This window comes from Mobula hypostoma, chromosome X2, assembly GCF_963921235.1.
Source record: "Mobula hypostoma chromosome X2, sMobHyp1.1, whole genome shotgun sequence".
NCBI classification, from domain to species: Eukaryota; Metazoa; Chordata; class Chondrichthyes; order Myliobatiformes; family Myliobatidae; genus Mobula; species Mobula hypostoma.
In genome coordinates, this window is record NC_086129.1 from 41599527 (window position 1) to 41615803 (window position 16277).

General features: G+C 43.7%; 1 protein-coding gene across 4 annotated transcripts in view; it reads left to right on the forward strand.

The window, feature by feature from the left end:
- LOC134340791 (transmembrane protein 25) overlaps positions 1–12871 on the forward strand; it is a 37581-nt gene extending 24710 nt beyond the window's left edge. For 3 of the 4 annotated variants that reach the window (XM_063038303.1, XM_063038304.1, XM_063038306.1), the window contains 3 exons: positions 6096–6208; positions 6938–7027; positions 8703–12871. In XM_063038303.1, the coding sequence (XP_062894373.1) occupies positions 6096–6208; positions 6938–7027; positions 8703–8776 (277 nt within the window). In that variant the 3' untranslated portion in view covers positions 8777–12871. Of the gene's footprint in view, positions 1–6095; positions 6209–6937; positions 7029–8702 lie in introns of those variants that run through there. The other variant, XM_063038307.1, reaches the window with a different exon arrangement.
- The last annotated feature ends 3406 nt before the right edge of the window (positions 12872–16277 follow it).

The following is a 16277-nucleotide window of genomic DNA, read 5'->3' on the forward strand; positions in this document are numbered from 1 at the left end:
TCATGGTCTTCTGCTGCTGCAGCCTATCCACTTCAAGGTTCAACGTGTTATGCATTCAGAGATGCTCTTCTGCGCACAACTTTTATAGCATCCGGTTATTTGAGTTACTGTTATCTTCCTGTCAGCTTGAATCAGTCTGGCCATTCTCCTCTGACCTCTCTCATTAACAAGGTGCTTTCACCCAACAGAACTGGATGGTTTTTTGTAAACTCTAGAGACTGTTGTGTGTGAAAATCCCAGGAGATCAGTTTCTGGAATACTCAAACCACCCCATCTGGCACCAACAATCATTGCACAGTCAAAGTCACTTAGATCGCATTTCCTCCCCATTCGGATGTTTGGTCTGAACAACAACTGAACCTCTTGACCATGTCTGCATGCTTTTATGCATTGAGTTGCTGCCACATGATCAGCTGATTAGATATTTGCATTAATGAGCCTAATAAAGGACACTGAGTGCATTTATTGTGACACAGGAGTGCATCCGATCCATTGAGTCCAAGCCAGCGCCCTGTAGCCCTGAAACCTCATGTCCATCAACTCCCCTCCAGCTCATTTTCCATTTGCATGCAGTAAGGTGTCATTTGCATTAGTTGGTTAGCCCACCAAAATGTCCATGGGAGGCGTGAGGAAACTGGAGCACCCAGAGGAGCCCACACAGTGACGGGGAGAATGCTGCAACTCCATATGGACAGAACCTGGTACCAGGGATTGAACCTGTATCCTTGAGGCAACAGCATTTTACCACTGTGTCATACATGCCTCAGTTTTTATCATTTTAAGGGAATATAAAGTTAAAGTAGCCAATTCCATATATTGCAGCAACACAAAAAAAATCAGAAGAATTCAGTGGGTCAGGCAGCATCCGTGGAGTTTTATGTGTTTTCTTTTGTATTGGGCATGCTATGTTGGTGCCACACACACAGAAAATACTGGAGGAACTCAGCAGGTCAGGCAGCATCTGTGGAGATGAATAAACAGTCAACGTTTTGAGTGCGACCCTTCTTCAGGACTGGAAAGGAAGGGGGAAGATGCCAGAATAAAAAGGTGATGGGAGGGGAAGGAGAATAGCTGGAAGGTGATGGGTGAAGCCAGGTGGGTGGGAAAGGTCAAGGGCTGGAGAGGAAGGAATCTGATAGGAGAGGAGAGTGGACCATGGGAGCAAGGGAAGGAGGAGAGGCACCAGAGGTGAGGAGAAGAGGTAAGAGGCCAGAGTGGGGAATAGAAGAAGAGGAATTTTTTTTAAATCCAGAAGGAGAAAATGATGTTCACGTCACTAGGTTGGAGGCTACCCAGATGGAATACAAGGTGTTGCTCCTCCACCCTGAGGGTGGCATCATTGTGGCGATCCCTGTGGAAATTGGAGGAATGGGGTGGGAGGTAAAGATGTGTTTAGTGGTAGGATCTGGTTGAAGATGGCTGAAGTTGGATCCGGAGGTTCGTGGGGTGGCAGGTGAGGACAAGAGGAACTCTATCACTGTTAAGGCGGCCATGGACCAAAATGTCAGAAAAGGAATGGGGATAGGAATTAAAATGTTTGGCCACTGGGAAATTCCGCTTTTGGGTAATGGAACAGAGGTGCTCGACAAGGTGATCCATTAATTTATGTTGGGTCACACCAATGTGGAGAAGGGCACATCGGGATCACTGGATACCATAGACGACCCCAACAGATTTGCAGATGTAGTGTTGCCTCACCTGGAAGGACTGCTTGGGGCTCTGAATGGAGGTGAGTGGGCAGGTGTGGCACCTCGGCTGCTTGCAGGGAAGACTAGACAAGATCATCATAAAGGGAGTGTTCCCTGCAGAATGTGGAGAGTGGGAGGGAGGTAAAGATGCGTTTGCTGGTAGGATCCCTTCGGAGATGATGGGAGTTGTGGAGGATGATGTGCTGGATGCTGAGGCTCATGAGTTAGTAGGTAAGGACAAGAGGAACTTGATCACTCTTAAAGCAACACACATAAAATGCTGGTGGAGCTCAGCAGGCTAGGCAGCAATTATGGAAAAAGGTACACGGTTGACATTTCGGACCAAGACGCTTCAATGAAGAGTCTTAGCCCAAAATGTTGATTGTTTACTCTTTTCCATAATGTCCTGATGTCTCCAATGTCCTAGAAAGGAAAGCCTCATTCTGGGGACAGATATGGGGGAGATGAAGGAACTGAGAAAAGGGAATAGCAGTTTTACAGGAGACAGGATGGGAAGAGGTATAGTCAAGATAGCTGTGGGGATCGATAGTTTTATAAAGGATATCGGTCAACGGTTTGTCCCCAGAGATGGAGACAGAGAGATCAAGAAAGGGGGAGAGGTGTTAGAAATGGACCAAGTGAATTTAAGGGCAGGGTGGAAGTTGAAGGCAAAGTTGATGACATTGACAAGCTCAACGTAGGTGCATGAAGCAGCACCAATGCAGTTGTCACCATAGCACAGGAAGAATTGGGGAGCATTACCAGGGAAGGCTTGGACCATGGACTGTTCTACATAGCCAATGAAAAGGCAAGCATAGCTGGAGCCATGTGGATGCCCAGGGCTACCTTCAAGTCTGGAAGAAGTGGGAGGAGCTGAAGGAGAAATTGTTCATGGTGAGGACCAGTTCTGCCAGATGGAAGAGGTAGGTGGTGGAGGGGAACTCGTTGGGTGCCTATACCACACAACTATAATGTAACCATATTGGTGGCAACACTTGTGGGCTGCCCCCAGTAAACCTTCAGTTGTGCTGGTTGTTAACTCAAATAACATGTTTCACTATATGTTTCAATGTACACGTGTTAACTAAATTTTAGTCTCGAATCTTGGAAATGGGCAGTTGACATTTCAGCTCGAGACCTTTCATCTGGGCTGCAAAGAAAGAAGGGAGATAACTGGTTGAACAGGGAGAGGGAAGGGGTGGACCAAGACTTGGCAGGTGATGGGCGGATCCAGATGGTGGGGGGTGGGGGCGTGATCGTGGATGGATGACGGATTCTTAAGATTGAATATAACTTTGTTGACTTTGAGTGGGTGGATAATCTTTGGGGCTGTTTTAAAACCCTTGGGAATTCAGCAAGTCAGATTGGCTGCTTCTTTTCTCACCACCATCTCGTCAGTACAGTTAATAGCAGAAACAGGCCATGCAGCACACCCCAGATCTGCTCCCCCAGTCAATAACAGCTCCTTTTTCAGTTTAATCCAATGTTCCCACCATACTCCTTGAATCATAGAAATAAGCCAAGGGTCAAAGAGCATGAAAACAGCTTTTCAACCCACACTGACCATCAGGCACACATTTATAGTAATCTTACACTAAACTTGATTTATTCTCTCCATATTCCCATCCACTCCCTCCAGATTCGACCCTCACCTGCATACTGGGGAATTTACAGTATCTAATTAACAAATCGACCCACATCTTTGGGATGTGGAAGGAAGCTGGAGTACTTGTGCTTGCAGGGAGAACATGCAAACTCCACACAGACAACAGTGGAGGTTAGAATCAAATCCAGGTCTCCAGAGCTGAGTGGGTGCCGCTCCACCAGCCATTTCTCTCATTAAAGCCCAAAATGTCTATTGACTTGAATCTTCAATTTTAGTGACCACTGGGCACCTATAGCCCACGGAATGGGGAATTCCAAGGATTTACAAATCTTTGTGAAAACAAACTGATGTTCTTCTCATTTCTTATTATTTGACACCTTATTTGGAAGCCAAGGACTCTTGTTCCAATAGAAATATTCTAAGTTTTCTCTGTTGTTAAAACTTACCAAACTTGGGAGGCTATGACCCTTTGCACTTGAGCACAGTGAGAATCTAACCTGGAACCATGGAGAGTGTCATAGAGTCGTACAACACCGCCAGTCCATCACGGGTGAAGTCCTCACCACCATTGGGCACATCTTTGTGAAGTAGGAAAGCAGCATCCATCATCAAGGACCTCTCCCATCCAGGCCATGCTCTCTTTTCTCTGCTGCCATCAGGAATAAGGTACAGGAGGCTCAGAACCCACACCACCAGTTATTACCCCTCAACCATCAACTCTTGAACCAGAGGGGATAACTTCACTCAACTACATTCCCCCGTCATTAAACTGTTCCCACAACCGGTGGGTTCACTTTCAAGGACACTTCATTTCATGTTCTCGATATTTATTGTTTATTTATTTATTATTACTATTTTTCTTTTTGTGTTTGTACATTTGGTGTCTTTTGCACATTGGTTGTTTGCCTGTCCTGGTGGGTGCAGTCTTTCATTGTTTCTATTGTATTTTATGCACTTACTGTGAATGCCTGCAGGAAAATGAATCTCAGGGTTGTATATGGTGACATATATGTACTTTGATCAGGAATTTATTTTGAACCTTGAACTGATCCATGATGACCAAGATGTCCCATCCAAGTTCATCCCATTCGTCCATAACCTTCTCAACTTTTCCATATACCTGACCAACTGTCTTTAAAAAGTTGTTCTTGTTCTTGTACCTCTCCCAACCACTTCCATGGTAGTGATTTCTACATCGATACCACCATTTGTGTATTTTTTTTTTAAAAAGTTGCCTCTCAAATTCCTCTTAAACTATGCCCTTTAGTTCTTGATACCCCAACCCTGAGGAAAAAAACTGTGTCCAGTCACCCTATCTATGCCCCTCACGATTTTATAGTCTAGTCTAGTCAAGTCAAATTTATTTATAAAGCACATTTAAAAACAACCCATGTTGGCCAAAGTGCTGTACAAACCATAACAGGTAGCTAAAATCACAAATACAAGATACACGGATATAAACAACAAGGCACACAGCTTACAGGCACAAAATAAACAACACATGAGCCTAGGCACAAGCCAAAAATCAGCCACATCAGGAGGATTCAAACGCTAATGAATAAAGGTAAGTTTTGAGCCTGGATTTAAAAGGGTCAATGGAGGGGGCAGATCTGATAGGGAGGGGAATGCTGTTCCACAGTCTAGGGGCTACAACAGCAAAGGCACGGTCACCCCTGAGCTTAAATTTAGATCGTGGGACAGCCAGGAGCCCCAAGTCAGCTGACCTGAGGGACTTAGAAGTAGAAGAAGGGGTTAGAAGGTCTGTGATATAGGAGGGGGCCAGCCCATTTAGGGCTTTATAAACAAACAGGAAAACCTTAAAATCAATTCTAAACCGTACTGGTAGCCGGTGGAGAGAGGCCAGGATAGAAGTGACATGGTCCCTCTTCCAGGCACCTGTCAGTTTTATACACTTCTATAAAATCTCCTCTTAGTGTCTTGCGCTCTAAGGAATAAAGTACTACGTTGTCCATCTTTTCCCTTTAACACTGTCCCTCAAATCCAGGCAGCATCCTTGTAAATCTTTTCTGCACTAAGGTATTTCCAGTTTAATGACATCTTTGTGACCAAAACTGAAACACAGTGCGCAGTGCGACCTCACCCATGTCTTGTATGATCCCATTGTGACCTCCCAATTTTTACACTCAACACCCTGACTTATGAAGGCCAGCATGCCAAAAGCCTGTGTCCCTGTGAATCCACTTTCAGTGACCATGTACTTGTACTCCATAATCCCTCTTTTCTACAACACTCCCCAAGGTCACCCTCCCATTCACTGTGAATGTCCTACCTGGTTTTTGACTTTGCAAAATGCAACACCTCACAGTTATCCAAATTAAACTTCCTTTGTCCACTAATCAAAATCCCCCTGTAACTTTTTGATAACCTTTGTTATTCTTCATCCTTCATAGATAACTTCACTAACCAGAAATCTGAATTGATTCTGCAATCTACAGACTCACTTTCAAGGACTCATTACAAGTTATGTTCTCAGTATTTTTATTTGGACAGTTTGTCTTCTGTTGCACATTGGTTGTTTGCCATTCTTTATGTAGAATTTTTTCATAAATTTTATTACTTTTCTTTATTTTTCCTGCAAATGTCAGCAAAAAAGTATCCTAAGGTTAGTATACAGTAACATATGTATACTTTGATAATATATTTAATAAATTTAAACTTTTCATTGTCCACTATACAGCCTTAATAGGCAAACTCAGAGATTCTCTCTCCACCACCAAATAAGATGGCAGATTCCAATTTTTTCTTCATCCCATAAAATACTTGTCTTTTTGTCAATGCAGCGAATCTACCAGTGTTAAATGCGATGAAGTGCAGATTCCAAGGGAGAACGTCTCCCTCCAAGCAAACCTGAACCAGTATCAGAACATTAATGATCTGAACCAACCCCCAGCAGGTAAGCCAGGGTTTGTGGGACCTCCTCTGACATGTGTTTGTCTTTTGGTTTTAAGGAGCAAGTAAAATTGGAGATGCTGCTTGGTTCTGGGCCTTGGAACGTGCTCCACACTGAGGAGCTAGTCTTTCCAGAGCAAGGGTTTAAGGAGAGCCTTGGAGGAGCAAAGAGACTTGGAAGGAAAAACAAAAATTGCTGGAAGCATTCAGCAGGTCAGGCAGCCCCTGTGGAAAGAAAAACAGAGTTAATGTTTCTGATCAACAACACTTCAACAGAACTGGAAATGTGAGAAAATAAATATAGCTTTAAGCTGGAGAGAGCGTGAGAACATTAAGGGTAGGGCAATGGACTATCTCAGATGGGGTGAGACCAGAATATTTTGAAACACTGTTGAGTTTCAGTTAGATAGCTGAAGGAAAAGTTTCTAATGGTGACAGAACCAGACACATTCAGACCTCTGGGTGTTGTTGTTGGACCAGAGGAGGTTACATAGACAGGGAAAGGTGAGAGATGAAAATGAAGACATTGAATTTGAAAACAAAGTCAGTTTTTGATTGTTAACCAGTGTGTAGGTCAGCAAAAACTGGGGAAGGGGTGAACTGGGTTGGAAGATTTTAATGTGTTGGTTTTCTCTCTTGACATATTACTGAATGACGAACAGTGTAAATACAATTCTTAATTGGACTTTTCTGGACAGTTGCTAATTGCACTCTGCTTTCAACTGTAAACTAGAGGCTGATGGAGCGTCAAAGCATCTGTCTGAAAACAAGGTGGCGTGTGGTGATTTGTCCGATCAGGAAAATGCAGCCATGGACCCTAAAGGTGACTTAATGATAAACACTAACTTTATTTGTCATCTGTACATGCAATCATCGAAGTGTATTGTGAAATGCGTCGTTTGCATCAACAACCGACACAGTCCGAGAATGTGCTAAGGGCAGCCTGCGAGCGTCACCGTGCTTCCGGTGCCAAAATAGCATGTGCACAATTTACTAACCATAACCCATATATCTTTGCAATGTGGGACGGAACCAGAGAGCCCAGGGAAACCAATGGGGTTACGGGGTGAGTGTACAAATTCCTTTCAGCCGGTGGCAGAAATTGACCCACAATCGCTGATTGCCGGCACTGCAAAGCGTTGCGCTAGCCTCTGCACTACAGTGCCGCCCCCATCCATAATGCATGAGCCCCCTACCCCCTGTGCTTCTCAGCTAATGATTAGTCTGCCGGAGATCACACTGCCAAGAGAGCTGAGCAAACTTCATCTGTCCGTCAGAGTGTTCAGTATGGGCACCGGCCTCTCGCTGCAGGTTCATTGTGCAGTCAGCATGTCAACTGAAGCTCAGGTCCAGGGACGGTCCAAAGGCAGATAAACTTGTCCATAAGCCCGAATGTTTGCAGATCAGTCTCTGGGAGTGTGATAACATTTCCATGGGTTCTCTGCAGTGGTTAATATTTAAAATGTTTCTCCAAGGGAGTATTAATATTAACAGGAGGTCACCAGGAGTGTGCTAATATTTATACACATTGCTACATGCATTAAAAGTTGCAGCGGACCTTTGGTAATACATTAATATCTGTAGAATATCTCCCTGAGTAAGTTGAAGTTACTAGGGGAGAAATTCTTGGAAATAATTACAGAGCATGAGTATAGAAGAATGAGCGGGAACTTGAGCTGGAGAGAGTGCGAGAACATTAAGGGTAGGGCAATGGACTATCTCAGATGGGGTGAGACCAGAATATTCTGAAATACTGTTGAGTTTCAGTTAGTTAGCGAAAGGTAAAGTTTCTAATGGTGGCAGAAACAGACACATTCAGACTTCTGGGTGGTGTTGTTGGAACTTTGACAACATTGAAACTTGTCGAATATTAAAAGGTCTAGATGAGGGATTCCCGACCAATGCTGTGGACCCCTACCATTAACCGATAGGTCCGTGCACCACAGGTTGAGAATGGATGTGGAAAGGATGTTTCCAGTAGTGGGTGAGTCTGGGACCAGAGGGCACAGCCTCAGAATAGAGGGACGTCCATTTAGACCAGAGATGAGGAATTTATGTAGCCAAACGGTGAATCTGTGGAATTCGTTGCCATGGACTGCTGTGGAGGCCCAGGTCATTAAGTGGAGGTCGATAGGTTCATGATTAGTCAGGCTGTCAAAAGGTTACATGGAGAAGGCTGGAGAATGAGGCAGAGAGGGATAATAAATCAGTCATGATGGAATAGTGGAGCAGACTCAATGGGCGAATGGCCTAATTCTGCTCCTATGTCTAATGGTTTTATAGCATGTTTGGTAGTTTGATGCTGTTAGCAGAATTGCTGGGATGTATTGCGGGTGACTGGGAATATGTTAATATTTAAAGGGGTCAGTAGGAATGTGTATATTTATAAGGGTTTCTTCTGGTGCGTTCGCTTAGCACTAAAACGGATCAGATAAAATGCAAAACATGGTGACTTGTGGTACTTGGTCACCCAGCTCTTTTCTTCTTTTTTTCTGCAGGATTCCTTCATTTCCCAATGTCTGGATATATCTACAAAGTCTCCAGTATGAGCAGTGATGAGATCTGGCTTTAAGCCCCATTTTAATTTGATTGGGTTTTGATGGACATGAACGTGGGGGATCCAAATTACCAGCCCCAGCCAACCAGTACTCAAGAACTCGGTTCAGGTGACAATGCCAATTTTAAACCACAAACTCCACCCCCCAAAATTCCTCATGGTGCCTTTGAATGACTGGAACAGGAAAAAGGTGGTTTATTAAAGCATAAGAACTCCCGGGCACAATTGAGCCAATCCAGTTATTCACTGAAGCAGCAGTAGGCAGTTTGGGGTAGACATTTCTTCTACCTGTTTTGAACAGGCATTTGAAGTTGCATAATTATACCATGTCAATGGCCCGTGATCCTGAGACATCTCCTAGAGAGTGCTTCTCAATTAATCTTATTCGCTCCCATTTTCCCTCAAAGTCTCGCTAATGTCTCTTGAACGCACCCAGCTGCCTTTTTAAAAGTTACTATTGAATCTGCCTCCACACCTCCTTTCAGGAAGTATCTCGTTGTTCACAGCTGACTGCAAAGTCAATTCCATCTCTGCCAGTCGTCAATCATCCTCGGTCTACGTGCATTGGTCACTGGTCCCTGTGTGAGTGGATGTAATTTCCTCTTATCAACTGCACCATCCACCATCCCTGCTACTGTTTGAGTAAATCCCTTCTGTGTGTTTCCAAGGTCTAGACCAAGATTGCTTTCATTTACAACCATTTGCAAGTTTATGTTTGAACGCACTGGTACTCTACATGAATTAGACACTGCACAAGTTGAGTTTATTGTCATATGCACAATTACGGTGAGGTACAGGTACAATGAAAAACTGCCTTACAGCAGCATCACAGGCACACGGGTGCAGAAAGCATACATAATATAAATATATATAAACTATAGATGAATTTATACCATACAGTGAAAAGAAAAGTACACTGTGAACATGCAATCACTTAATGCAACAAAAAGAATCAAGGACAGGTCTGTGGTAGTGTGATGAAAAAGCATGGTGACTCGTGCTACTTGGTCACCTAGCTCTTTTTTCAAAGACACAATCAAGGACAGGTCTGTGGTTGTGCAAAGAGGTGGTCCTGATGACTTGGCCTCCATGGCCGCCTGTGGCAATGAATTCCACAGATTCACCACCCTCTAGCTAAAGAAATTCCTCCTCATCGCTGTTCTAAAGGGATGCCCCTCTATTCTAAGTCTGTGTTCTTTTGTCCAAGACTCTCCCACTGTTGGAAACATCAGGGTAGGGCTTAATAATGAGTGGTGATTGTGCAGTGATGTTTGGGTTTCTTTCAGACCTCTGTGTGGCAACGTGTAGTGTCCACACAGGAGCCGATCTTACTGCAAGGGCCACCTTCAAACTGCTCAGAGCTCAGACGTTGGACTGCTTCTAAATACAAGGACATTCTCAGCAACTCGTTTATATCCCCAGTACAGGATCTAGTTTATGTTCTAAGGCTGTGTGTGAGATAAATGTCTCCCCTCTCATTAAATGTGCAAAGGAAATCAAAAGTGACATGCTGTTGAGTTCTACAACACTCATTTCCCGTCTGGTTGTTTCATTGTGGATTCTCCCCTGATCTCACTCATTACAACTACTCAAGGAACACTGACCTCTCTGAAAAAGAGATCACTTTCAGTCATGTGATATCTATATTTAGGTCCTTTGGATGGATATCAATTTGAATCTTGTTTGAAGGTACTCGTTAAAGCTGAATCATGGTCCAATACCCCAAGAATTCAAAATCTTGAAAATTCCATTTCTTCATTGCTTTCTTTAATCACCCTCGATAACAATAATTTGCATTTGTCTGATGACTTTAATGAAGTAAATTATCTCAAGTTCACAAGCTGTTGAATGGAAAGCAGGTTGGTCAAAGAGGTAGGTTTTACGAAGCATTTCTGGTGAATTGGCTCTGTGGTGAGGGCACAAAGATTCGAGGCGAATAGTACCCTGCTTCACTCTCTGTCTCCCACTCAGGACTTTACTTGCCCCAACTCCCCACCAACCCCACCCCTTCCCCTCAAAACTTAGTGCAAATCATGAACATCTTGTGCAGAAATATGTTTGCCTGCTGTGTAGAATAGCAGACAGGACAGCAATATACGACACTCTAGGCCAGGGGTGGTGAACCTATGCCATGCATGCCCAAGATGACACATACAAAAAGTTTATTGGCATTCGGCATGCAGTGCCACCCCTCGATTCTTTAAACCCCAACCATAATTAAAAGATATATAATGATTATCTATACTGCAAAACGAAGCAGAGATTTTTTTTCTTACAACCCAGAGCGATGAGATGTTTTGATCGGAAACATCTCGTGCCAGCTTGGTGCTGGTTGCGAGAGCATGTGATGCTGGATAATGTATTTTGAAATCTTTGCAGACCTGGTGTACACATCAGTATTTGGAAAGTAAATAGTTATAATAACAATACTATATAGAAATGATGTTATTTTTCAATAGTCTTTTTAAAAGATTAATATTAATAATTTTAATAGGTTTTCTAAAATGCTTCATTTATTTAAATCTGTTTTTGTTATATTTTTATTAATAGCAAAACAATTAACGCACATAAATTAGCAACAAAACATTGTTTTTCCTTGAAAAAAGTCCATAATTATTGTTACTAGTTAATCTATGATGACCTGTACTCAAAATTATTATGGCAGGTGAAAGAATTTTTACCATAATTATTGTTACATTAATTAATCTATGATAATAACCTCTACTCAAAATTATCATGGCAGGTGAAAGAATTTTTTTTTAGAAGATTATCACCTCTTTTGGCACATGCTCTCAAAAAGGTTCGCTACCACTGCTCTAGGCTCTGTCCTTTCTATCCTCAGTGACAGATAAGATCTTTCTAAATTAGCCTTTCAACATTCAGTGTTTTTCTTTACATTCTGTCATTGAGAAGAATGTTTCCAGTAGAGGGAATGGAACATTTACATTTTCTTTTATATGTTCATTCTAAAACTGAGGGTGTTTATTGTCTATCCTTAACTGCTCCAAGAAAGTGATAGGCCGGCTTCTTAGTTCACAACACTCCACGTTTGAAGCGATGAGACATGCTAAACTATTCAGGTAAGCAGTGGGAGACCCAGCACTTATAAAGCACCTCTCATAACACCAAGATCTCCAAAGTGTTTGGTTGGATTTTGTTAAAATGTGGGCATTTTTGTTGACACCTCCATGACTTTTGGAGTTGCCATGGAACTCAACAGCTTTCTTCTATTTCAAGAGCTAGCTGAAGTTTTGAGGAATGATGAGTGCTCTGTTTGAAGGGAATTCACGGTCCAATGGCTGAGGACACTTTGTCTATAGGCCTGTGGAAGATGGGAAACCTCACATTTGGACGATCCTGGGAAACAGAAGACTTGATATGGAAGCTGAGATGATGGTGTAGGAACTGCAAGACTGTGCAACTGGCTAAGCCAGGGAGGTTGTGATGGTGATACCGAAGATGAGAAAGGCAGATGACTTATTCAGTCTTGGAATTGTTCAATGGATGTGTTCCAGAAGAAATCAACAACTTGCCCCTCAGGATATTGGTTACATTCCAGCAATACACAGCTCAAGTGAAAGCACAAGGGGAAAAACATGGAGAGCTCTGTGACTTGTCTCCACCATCTGAGATGGAGCACAGAGAGGCAAACTCAGAGGAAGACAGAGAAACAGGAAAAAGAATCGAGGGACAAGAAAGGAAAATTGGAAGTCTAAGGTGGAAGGCTTTTGGGGAACAGAACAGTTGAGAGATGGGAATATTTAGGGGAGCAGTAAGAGAGCTTAGGGGACTGGAAAGGTCTTGTTTTGAGTATGGGTCGGGTAGATAGGAAGGGGAAAATGGTATTCCCCAGAATTTGTCCTCCAGAACCATTTTTTGCACTTTGTTCAACAGCTGGTAATGGATTTGCCAGATTTACAATGAATTTGCTGGGAATGTATGCTGCTGAACTGCATGCAATATTACAACAGGTCTGATAATGCTATTGATTGATAGATCTGCTTAAGGAGCTGCTAATTACTGTATTCATATTGTTTAACAATGCAATACTATATCTCTTTGTTTTATATATATATATCTCTATATATATTAAAATAAAAATGTCATTAATCTGGTAATATTTCTTCAGTTACAATGAGATGAGTTGATGCTGCTTTCAGAGTAGGTTATTTGCATGTTTCAAATCCCTCCCATTTTTAATGGTTCAGCATTACGGGGATGGGCGGGGGCTGCAATATTAATATCCTCCATGTGATGGGGACTGCATCAAAAGCTACATCATTAAAATCTGACCTGACATATATATGCGGTTAGCCAGCAGCATATGAAGTTCCAGTGTCACCTTTAACGTAGACAAAAGCTTCAATCTGCAATATAGGTACGTTGTCAAGCTAAAACTGGACACCAAGACATCTAACAAGGTATTAGGGTAGATAAACAAAAGTTTATTCATAGAAGTAGGCTTTTAGAGACATTTTAAATGAGGAAATTGGGGGCGGCAAGGTAGCGTAGCAGTTGAGCGTGTGGCTTTACAGTGATTATGGGTTGGGTCCAGTCCCTGCTGCTGTCTGTGTAAAGAGTTTGTCCGTTCTCCCCATGGCCGCGTGGGTTTCCTCTGGGTGCTCTGGTTTTCTCCCACATTCCAAAGATGTATGGTTGGGTTAATGAGTTAATATGCTGGTTTTGGAAGCATGGCGACACTTGCGGACTACCCTGCACGATCCTCGCTAATTTGCATTTCACTGTATGTTTCAATGCACATGTCACAAGGGAAGCTAATCTTTCTCTTTGAAGGAGGGTGGAAGGGTTTAGGAAATCAGTTCCAGTGATTTGTATCCTGAGAACTCAAGGAATGGTTGTTAAGGAGTGGTGAAATACATTATGATGTCCGAGAGCTGGAGGAGGATGGAAAAGGCTGGTCTGAAGAGGACTTTGAAAATTAAACAGAATTTTGTAAAATGGACACTTGTTTTACTGGGACTTGATGTATCATTGAGAATAGGGCTAATGGTGAATGGAAGTACAGAGACAGCGGAGAGTTTACCAGAGCTAGAACAAACAAATGTAATCGGTAATAAAGCAATATCAGAAATATTTGAGACAATTGGAGATCAGTTCTCTTTAACCAATCAGTTGAAAGCAAACCACGGGTTCTGGTGTAAGTTTGACCTCTTGTGTTATTTTGACTTTGAAGCCCGTATTATGTAAACTCACGGACAGCTCTACCCTTTGAACTGAAATCCATCCTGATGAACTTCGATGATGAGCCTGTTGTACCAAATATCATCATTAGATGGCGCTCTCGGTCCAAACCAACTCCATTTGCTGATGAACACAGCAGGCCAGGCAGCATCTCTAGGAAGAGGTACAGTCGACGTTTCGGGCTGAGACCCTTCATCAGAACTAACTGAAGGAAGAGATATTAAGAGATTTGGAAGTGGGAGGGGGAGGGATGGATAGGAATGATAGGAGAAGACAGGAGGGGGAGGGATGGAGCCAAGAGCTGGACAGTTGATTGGCAAAAGGGATATGAGAGGATCATGGGACAGGAGGCCTAGGGAGAAAGAAAAGGGGGAGTGCGGGGGGGGGGAGCCCAGAGGATGGGCAAGGGGTATAGTGAGAGGGACAGAAGGAGAAAAAAGAGAGTGAGAAAAAGAATGTGTATATAAATAAATAACAGATGGGGTACGAGGGGGAGGTGGGGCATTGGCGGAAGTTTGAGAAGTCAATGTTCATGCCATCAGGTTGGAGGCTACCCAGACAGAATATAAGGTGTTGTTCCTCCAACCTGAGTGTGGCTTCATCTTTACAGTAGAGGAGGCCGTGGATAGACATGTCAGAATGGGAATGGGATGTGGAATTAAAATGTGTGGCCACTGGGAGATCCTGCTTTCTCTGGCGGACAGAGCGTAGGTGTTCAGTGAAATGATCTCCCAGTCTGCGTCAGGTCTCACCGATATATAGAAGGCCACATCGGGACGCCAATATATAGAAGGCCGCAGGGCCCCAGACAGTCCTTCCAGGTGAGGCAACACTTCACCTGTGAGTCGGCTGGGGTGATATACTGCGTCCGGTGCTCCCGATGCGGCCTTCTATATATTGGCGAGACCCGACGCAGACTGGGAGACCGTTTCGCTGAACACCTACGCTCTGTCCGCCAGAGAAAGCAGGATCTCCCAGTGGCCACACGTTTTAATTCCACGTCCCATTCCCATTCTGACATGTCTATCCACGGCCTCCTCTTCTGTAAGGATGAAGCCACACTCAGGTTGGAGGAACAACACCTTATATTCCGTCTGGGTAGCCTCCAACCTGATGGCATGAACATTGACTTCTCAATCTTCCGCTAATGCCCCACCTCCTCCTCCTACCCCATCCGTTATTTATTTATTTATTTATTATTAGTAGTTCTCTCTCTCTCTCTCTCTCTCTCTCTCTCTCTCTCTCCTTTTTCTCCCTCTGTCCCTCTCACTATACCCCTTGCCCATCCTCTGGGTTCCCCCCCCCACCTTGTCTTTCTCCCTAGGCTTCCCATCCCATGATCCTCTCAAATCCCTTTTGCCAATCACCTGTCCAGCTCTTGGCTCCATCCCTCCCCCTCCTGTCTTCTCCTATCATTTCGGATATCCCCCTCCCCCTCCCACTTTGAAATCTCTTACTAACTCTTCCTTCAGTTAGTCCTGACGAAGGGTCTCGGCCCGAAACGTCGACTGTACCTCTTCACCAGCAACTTTGATGTGTGTTGCTTGAATTTCCAGCATCTGCAGAATTCCTCGTGTTTCAGTTGCGGAGGTTGTTTCGTAGAATATATTTAGCCGGAAAGTTGGACTAATTTATGTTTGTTTTGAGTTTGCAAAGCTGTTTTGCACACGCTAGATCGTGTCAGTGATAATTTCTGGGTCGCTTCGTTTCCATTTGGGATAGTGGGGCATTTCTATGCACAATTGATGTCAGTCACGTTGCTATTAAAATGCTACAGGTTCACGTCACACACGTTCCGTCGGCACCAGCGGAAACAGGATATTTGAAAGAAATTCACGGCCTTCATAAGTTTTCGACAATAAAATTAAAAGCAGATCGCTCAGGATTTGGAAATGAGACATTCATGTCAATCCAGGGCGCATGTCTCGCCGTTCAGTGTCCGGTGTCGTGTTGCGGTGACTGCAGCATTCCCGCAATGATCACCGACCCACTGAACAGCCACCGCCCGCGGCAGTCCGTCTCGCCAGGTCGCCGTGTGCTTGGAAGGGTGGCGGGTGGACACACAATAATCACTTAGTTCCCTTCACTTTCTCTGCTCTTGTGTTTCTGTGGCAACAACGGGGAAAGGGCTTTGGGCTTTGACCCTGCAGTAATCGTGGCGATAACCTGGCTGGTCCGGGTATTAATGGCCGCGATCTGCCTTAAAGCACGAATCCTTATAGTAAACACAGCAGCGCTGTTTTTTTGTTAATTTTGCTAATATTTCATACTATTGGAGTGGGCTTGATTTCTAATTATCCGACATAAATCGATG